Source organism: Chrysochloris asiatica, unplaced genomic scaffold, assembly GCF_000296735.1.
Source record: "Chrysochloris asiatica unplaced genomic scaffold, ChrAsi1.0 scaffold00094, whole genome shotgun sequence".
NCBI lineage: Eukaryota > Metazoa > Chordata > Mammalia > Afrosoricida > Chrysochloridae > Chrysochloris > Chrysochloris asiatica.
In genome coordinates, this window is record NW_006408612.1 from 5,564,195 (window position 1) to 5,572,512 (window position 8,318).

General features: G+C 41.3%; 1 protein-coding gene across 2 annotated transcripts in view; it reads right to left on the reverse strand.

The window, feature by feature from the left end:
• The window catches only part of WIPF1 (WAS/WASL interacting protein family, member 1), a 162,032-nt gene that overhangs the window by 21,697 nt on the left and 132,017 nt on the right, over nucleotides 1-8,318 (reverse strand). For both annotated transcript variants that reach the window (XM_006866656.1, XM_006866657.1), the window contains exon 2: nucleotides 3,815-3,903. In XM_006866656.1, coding sequence (XP_006866718.1) covers nucleotides 3,815-3,865 — 51 coding nt within the window. In that variant the 5' untranslated portion in view covers nucleotides 3,866-3,903. The remainder of the gene's footprint in view (nucleotides 1-3,814; nucleotides 3,904-8,318) is intronic.

Below are 8,318 nucleotides of genomic sequence, written 5' to 3' on the forward strand. Positions count from 1 at the left end.
GGCCTAAGATGGTTCATCTTTTTGAAAGCTTAGCTCACAGAAGACTGCAAAATGGACAAAGGCACTGCCTTAAAGTATTTGGGTATTTTCTTATATATTCAGAATTCCTGAGCAAATTCCTCCCCATGAAATTGTGATCTTGTTTCTCCAGGGTTATTTTAGAGATTCGGGATGACAAGAGAAGGAAGTAGGCATCTGCCTGTGTCTGTCAATCTTGGAAACTGTTGGTTATACTCAAGGAGTCTCTCTCTGGCTGCTCCAGGTTTGTCAAACCATCCTGAATCTTTCTAACTTAACACCAGCCCTTCCTAAAGAGGCCAGATTTCAGATATGCCAGTGATGGCCATGCGAGCCAAATCTGGGGAAGCTTATGGCTTGATTTTCCACATAGCTACTTATTGTCAGAGTGAGAGCTAAGAAAAACTCTAAAGTAGGCTAAAAATTAATCACTGTGTGTTCATCTATTGTTGTTGTTGTTGCTAAGTGCCATTGAGTCAGTTCTGACTCATAGCAACCCTGTATAGGGTTTCCAAGGAGCTACTGGTGGATTTGATCCACAAATCTGCGGTTAGTATACCAGTGCTTAGCCTACAGCACCACACTAGGACTCCTGTGTTAAACTAGAAGAAACCCCAAAAAACAGGCCCACTGTCATCGAGTCTATTCCGAGTCATTGTTGTTGTTCTGTTGTTAGGTGCTCTCATGTCAGTTCCGACTCACAGCAACCTTGTATAGAATTTCCAAAGAGCTGGTCCTGTGTCCAAACCGACCTTGAGGTTGTGCTTATCCTATGGCACGACACGAGGACTCTGACTCTTAGCAGCCTCTATAGGATTTCCAAGGCTGTAAATCTTCTCCTAAGGGACAACTGGTAGATTTGAACTGCTGGCCTTTAGGTTATCCTACAGCACCACTAGGGCTTGAGATAATTAAATTATACAGCATCTTATGCTCATGATAGTAGAAGTTAACATCTATATAGCTCTTATTATGGGCCAAGTGCTGATTTTAGCACATTATGCATATTAATTTATTTGTTGATGCTAAGTGCTGTCAAGTCGGTTCTGACTCATAGCAACCCTGTATAGAGTTTCCAAGGAGCAGCTGGTGAGTTTGTACCACTGACCTTGTGGTTCAAACTGACTTTCTGATGCAGTTCTTATCCTACAGCATCATACCAAAACTCTTAACAACAATAAAGAGACCTGGTGTGGTGCTATCGGATAAGTATGGGACTGCTAACTACAAGATAACTGCAAGGCTGGCAGTTCAAACCTACAAGCCGCTCCTCAGAAACCCTATGTATGGGTGGTCTTGGTGGTGGTTATGTGCTGTGGAGTCAGTTCTGACTCATCGCGACCCTGTATAGGGTTTCCAAGGCTGTAAATCTTTACAGGAGCAGAAAGCCTTATCTTTCTCCTGAGGAGCATTTGGTAGATTTTAGCTACTGACCTGCGGTTAGCAGCCCAGCGCATAATCCACTATGCTACTAGGGTTCCTCAGAAACCCTATAAAGGGTCGCTATGAGTTGGAACCGACTCACCAGCACTTAACAACAACAATGGAGAGAAACGAGTGGACAGGATAAACCAGCATTTTCCAAAATTCAACATTTTGGAACAACTTTTATGATTTCTGTCATCTTCTGAGGCCTCTTGTGTCATTTATTTAATATCTCACTAAATCAATTCACTATATTATTTACGAAACGATTTTTCAATGGATTGTTTCTTTTAAATTGACTCACTCTTAAATCCTGGGTTTGATGTGTTGGTTATAATTTTTAGATTAGAAAAATATTAAAATAAATACATAATGTTAAAATTTAAACTATCACTCCATGTGCCACCCAGCAGTGAACTACATTCCTGGGAAGACAGATGAACGAACGAACCCTGCTGTATTAGTCAGCTCCGAGCTTCTCTGACCATATTTTTGTGAAGGACTAGTTCTTTAAGAAGCTTTTCCAATCCATCACAGATTGGTACTTTTGCCAAATTAAAAACGTAAAAATTAATTAGTCTATAAAAGAAGAAGGATGTAGTATTATTAGAAAAAGCATGTAACAGACATCAAATTGCTATGCTGTTGTTAAGTGCCGTGGAGTCATTTCTAAATGCTTACTCTCAACTTTTAAACTTTTATACTTATTTCTTTGGGAACCACACTCTGAATATCACTGAGCTTATTAATGGTCTGTTTTTCCCATCTAGTTTCCAAATGGGCTATCAGTATGTCCCGTGAGGGCCTGGGGTAACCGACTTGCCTTTTCTGGGGTTTAGGTTCCCCATGTGAAAAATGAAGGGATCGTCATTTTGCCAGGCTCCTCAGCAATGAAGACTGGGAAGGCCTTTGTAATGAAATGTCTTGGCGCCTCCCATATCGCAAATGGCAGCTGCCTGCTTCTAAGATCGAGGCTGTGTCTGGAAGAGGGTACAGTGATTTCCAAAGAAGGTCTATCAAGGGGCCAGGATGAGTCCAGTCAGGAAGTGTCTTTGGAAAGCAGACATCTTGAGATAAGGACAGATTTACAGAAAAATGTGTGTGTGTAAGTGGGGGGTGGTGATGGTGGGGATGATCGTTGTCAAAACAGAGAGAGAGAGTGGGAAGGAAAGGGGGAAGGCTCACAAAAAGATAGCAGTGAAACCATGACTGACTTTTTTTTTTAGGGTTTTTGCTAAGTTTATTTTGTGGTTCTCAGATACCATAATTTTTAGTGTAAAGGGGTTGGTGCTGTGACAGGAAATAAATAAAGTTGAATCATTTGAGAAGGACATCTTCTGCTAATTGGAGCCAAGTTAGAAATCATGGTAGAACATCCTCTTTATAGATGTCCAGAACACAAAAGTGATGAACATCAAAGGCCGTAGACTTTAGTATGGGCTGTACCTCAATGTAAAGAAAACCAAAATCCTCACTGCTGGACCAATAAATAACATCAAGGTCAATGGAGAAAAGATTGAAGTTGTCAAAAGATTTCATTTTGCTTGGCTCCACCATCAGCACTCTGTCTCTATCAAGTGAGGTATATATGGAGAGGCCCAAGTAGGGTGGCCTCAAGGAAGTTCATAGAGACATCCTCATGGTAATGACATCCACACTTCCCGACAGAAACCCTTTGTACCTTCCCATTGTTATAGTGAATGTATCAATCACTTCATAGCCGTATTTTTTTTTGCAGCATCCAGAATAATTAAATTTTCTTTCCGTAAGTTCTGTACTTCTCTCTTTCCTTATAATATGTATAAACAAGAATGGTCTTCTGAAACTAAATTTTTAGCAACGTGAGGTAGGAGTCTTATTCAGTTTGTACTATTGTTGCTACTGTTATTGTTAAGTACCCTTGAATCGGGTTCCCAAGGAGCGGCTGTTGAGTTTGAACCGCCTTTGTGGTCTGGAGAGCATTTTAATGGATGTGTTTTCAGACAGCACAAGACCTGGGTTTCTGGACTGTCCTGCCTAGAAGTTAAAGTGCATTTGAATGGAAGCATCCAGATCTCAGAACTGCTCCTGCAGACCCCTGTGTTGGGGTCAGCGCCTGGGGAGGAACAGGATGTTCATGCTGGTGGACATGGTGGAAAAAACTGAAGTAATCCACATTCCACCCTTGTACTGAGCATGGCCTGAGACCTTAGGCAAGAAAAACCGTGGGTGTTTGTAGTCGCTAAGTCTCGGGGTTCAGGTTACTCTGGGAAAGCTTGCTATATCATATTTAGGCCAGAAAGCAAGTAGAGTTACAATAAATACAGGCGGCAGGCTTGGATCTCACTAGACATGCTTTATGCATAGAAGACGAAAGCAAGGGGACACTCACCAGTGCAAGTGTCGGGGGTGGTGGGGGTCCAGGAGGGGGAGGGACAGGCATCTTGGATGGTTAAACTTTCAACAGTCTTGCTGATAAATCTGTCAAAACAAAACACAGTAATACATTAGACATTTTAGTAATACTCTGTCCTAGTATACCTATCCTGTGCCCTGTCAAAGTGGCAGGTATTCCCACAGGCCATTTGTTATTGAGAATATACACAGTAAAACATATACCAATTCCATTTTCTACATGTACAGTTTAGTGACATTGATGACATTCTTGAAGTCATGCAACCTTCTCAGCATCCTTTTCTGAACTGTTCCTCTCCTATTACCATAAACTCACTGCTCCCTAAAGTTCCTAACTCACCGCCCCCTAAAGTTCCTCCTATCTAATCTTTCTAGTCGCTGTTGTCAAGATGATCCCATATGGTGGCTCTTAAAAGACATACGCTCAAGGCAGACATTTTCTATTTTTGTTACTATTGTTTGGTTTTAAGAAGACTTCAGGGGATGTTTTTATTTTAAGTTTTAAACATTGTCTCAGAGCAATAGTTTATAGAGTTCATTCAGCCCCTTTGCCTCTAGAAAGTCTTGAGTTCATGAAAATTTGAAATTCTGCTCTGCATTTCCTTCCTTTTCATCAGGATTTTTCTAAAGAATTTCATTCAACCAAACTGTTCAGTACCGGTAGCCGGGGACCATCCACTTCTTCTGGTCTCATGGTTGTTCATGGACACAATTAGCCACACATCTCCTCCGATGAGTCCTGACTCTCTTTCCTCCTCTGTTGCTCCAGGTAAACAGAGCCCAGCTGTTGTTCCTGGATGGCTGCTTGCAAGCTTTGAAGACCCCAGGAACTACCCATGTTATTAGTCTGATTAACTGGGGTGTCCCATAAAACCATGACCTAAAACCTTCAAACCAAGGAACCAACTCCTATGAAGTATTTGGTTGCACATGAGCAGCCTATTCACAACTTTTGCCAACTCAACCTTTTACAAGTGTACAACTTATTGACAGCACTTAAAATAAATGTGTAATTTCCCTTAATCTATGCAATTACCATAAACCAAAACTTAGTATTCCATAAGCCATAATAACCCCCTTCCCATAACCCTCCTGATTCCTGGTAACCACTGATAAACTTTGTCCTCTACACATTTGCCTTTTCTTGTCTTTTTATGTAAGTTGCGACATACTGTATTCATCCTTTTGTGATTGACTATTATACTCAGTATGTTGTTGTTATTGTTGTTAAGTGCTGTAGAGTTGGTTCTGACCCTGTATAGGGTTTCCAAGGAGCAACTGGTGGGTTTGAACTGCCAACCTTGCAGTTAACAGTCCAGTACTTATCCTACAGCACTACACCAGAATTCTTTACTCTTAGTCTTTACTCAGCATAAAGTTCCCAAGGAGCAGCTGGCGAGTTTGAACCACCAATCTTGTGGTTCAAACCGACCTTGCAGTCCTGTGCTTATCCTATAGTGCCACACCAGAATTCTTTACTCAGCATAAGACCTCTTTAAAATGTTTAAGAACTAAGATGGCAGTTTGAGGACTAAGGTGCACCTGACCCAAGCCATGGTATTTTCAGTAGCCTTACTGTTGTTGTTAAGTGCCGTTGAGTCAGTTCCAACCCATAGTGACTCTGTATAGGGTTTCCGAGGAGCCTGAACCGTCGACCTCGCAGTTCAAACAGACTTTTCTGTCCAGCACACTAACCCACAGTGTCACACACCAAATTTAGACAATGAATAAAGAAGGCTGTAGAAGAATTGATGCACTTGAGTTGTGATATTGGAGAAGAATGCTAAAAGTATCATGAACTGCCAGAAAATCAAGCCAATCTGTGTTGAAGAAGCACAGCCAGAATGCTCCTTAGAAGCAAGGATGGCAAGACTTCATCTCTCAGACTTCAGTCATATTATCAGAGGGACCAGTCCCTAAAGAAGGACATCATGCTTGTGGGTGGTCAGCAAAAAAGAGAAAGACCCCTCTTCTGGTACAGTGGCAGCAGCAATGGGCTCAAGCTTAATAACAATTGTGAGGATTTTGCAGGGCGGATCAGTGTTTTGTTCTGTTATGCATTGGGTTACTATATGGGTCAGAACCCACTCAACAGCACCTAACTACAACAGCAACAGCGTCTTCAAACTCCATTCAGAACGGAGCATGTATTAGGACTTCATTTCTCCTGTTAACTGATGTATTCCATTGGATGAATGTGCCTACCACATTTTGTTTATCCATTTATTTGTTCATGGGCATTTGTTTCTAATTTTTGACTGTTGTTGATGGTGCCGCAATTAACACTGGTGTACAAGTTTCTTTTTGAGTCTCTGCTTTTAAGTTTTTGGGGTATAAACCTAGGCGTGCAACTACTGGGTCATATGGTAGTTTTATTTTTAGTTTTTCATAGAGAACAAGTTTTTTTGTTTTTGTTTTTGTTTTGTGGAGTGAGTAAAAGTTTATAGGGCAGATCATCAGTTTTACATTCAACAAATCATACAAATCAACACAAATCATTGTGTTTCATCACAATGATTACAATCCCCTCTATGTACCATCAGTTAACAGTATTTCTCTATATTCATTTTAGCTCTTTTTTTTTTTTTTTTAAACACTCAGCCATATATAATAATTTACACCACCAAAGGATGCTGGGAACAGCATACGCAGACCCTTGGTTGATCAGTGGCAGCCCCATTAAACCACCTCTGAATATAATCAGTTTAACCCAGATGCTCTTCTTCCTCCTGAAAGTATATAGGAATATTAAGAACAATGTAGCATTTTAGGTATAGATAAATGAAGCCCTGTGCCTGAGATCTTGCTCACAAACAAAAGTTTGCAAAGTGTACAGAGACAGCTTGGCTCCTTTCAGGAACCTTGCTTATGTTATGTATCCTTAAGAAACCGCACGTTGCTATTCTAGATCACTTAAGCCTAAAAGTTAATATATAGCAGCTTGATTGAACCTTTTTTCTGTAAAAATAAAAATGTTAGATTGTTAAGAAAAACTATGAAAATATCTTAAAAGTTGTTCCTGTGAATCATTATGTCCTGTTTTGAATGATTAATCACATTTCAGTTCTGTATCCTGTCTTAATCACATCCTCCCTTTGTAACATCCTCCCTGAGTGAATTACATCCTTCCTTTGTAACAAATCCCTCCCCAAAAAAGAGAATAAAAGGCTGAGGTAAAGTGAGTTCTGCATGCAATGCTGGGCAATGCTGGGCAATGCTAGGCAAAATGTTTGCAGATCTGTCTACCTGCCAACTTGCATCATATCTGTGTGTCTGTCTTATTTGTATATATTTCATCTCTCTCTTTCTCTATCACTTTTGCCACCAGATCTCCCTTCTTCGTGACACCCACACTTCCTTGTTGAGGCGGGACCCCGATATAGGACCTCGACAAAAGGGCACATTCTGCAAGTCTGCCTTCTGGCTGCTATCTTAGTCCCTTTCTTCCCATGAATCTAGAGTTCTCGGCTGCTCCCTCTCTCCATGTCACCATCTCTGCCTCCATCTCTGGTGTCACTGCTTCTCTGGATAAGGTCCTGCATTCCACTAGTGCTCTACTCCCTTGATGGTCTTAGGGTCCTTTGTTTCTGGACTGTAAGATTACTCCCCCGTTTTTGTTACAAAACTTCTACCTTTACAGTTGTGACAGTAGCAATTAGTCATGATAAGAATTACTCACTATTATATCATAAGAATTATCCCCATCTCTTTTAACCAGACCCATCTGGACAAGAAGAAAACTATTCAGTGCGGACTCTTTCTCCCCCCTCCCCACTATTAAACTAAACTTCCCCTTGAAACCTTGTAAGCCAGTCACTTAGTGACTTTATTGCCCCCTCATTTTAGGTAGCCAATGTCTAAGTTCCCTATCTACCCTGTGTACAGAGGTGACAGCATTGATACTTGATGTGAAGACTCCTTCCCTCTTTGTTCATATTTAGAGTTACTACCTCCATGATTCAAATTGTGGCAATTTAGTCTCGTTTCCTTTATCAAAAATTGTTTTGTTCTCTCTCCTTTTTTTTTCCTTCTAAATCTTCCTCTAGTCAAGTTCTGATTATCAAGCCATCAAGGCTAGGTCAAATAGGTACTATCTGCAACTTTGGGTGTTCTTGTGCGTCTCCCCTCACTTCATATCAGCTGGATGCTTCAATCTCAGCTCTAGCCCACTGTGGCTATGTCCTTGTCCATAGGCTCAGGTGTCCCCAGGTCTCACCACACTTTGGGCTAAGCAGCCCTTCCTCTTCTCTCTCTCACCTCCAGGTCAATGGGAGTCTGTGGAACTCATTGCTGTATTTCCCCCTCTTCCACTTACCAGTAGACCAATGTGGCCATCAATAAGCTTACATGCCTGCTCATGTGTTCCCTTAGAGGGGGGTTTGGCTTCCCAGAGATTTGTTGTTGTTGTTGTTGTTGTTAAGTGCCGTCTTGTAGCCAGTCATGCTGCCATTTTTTTTCGGGGGGGGGGGGTGTTCCAGATG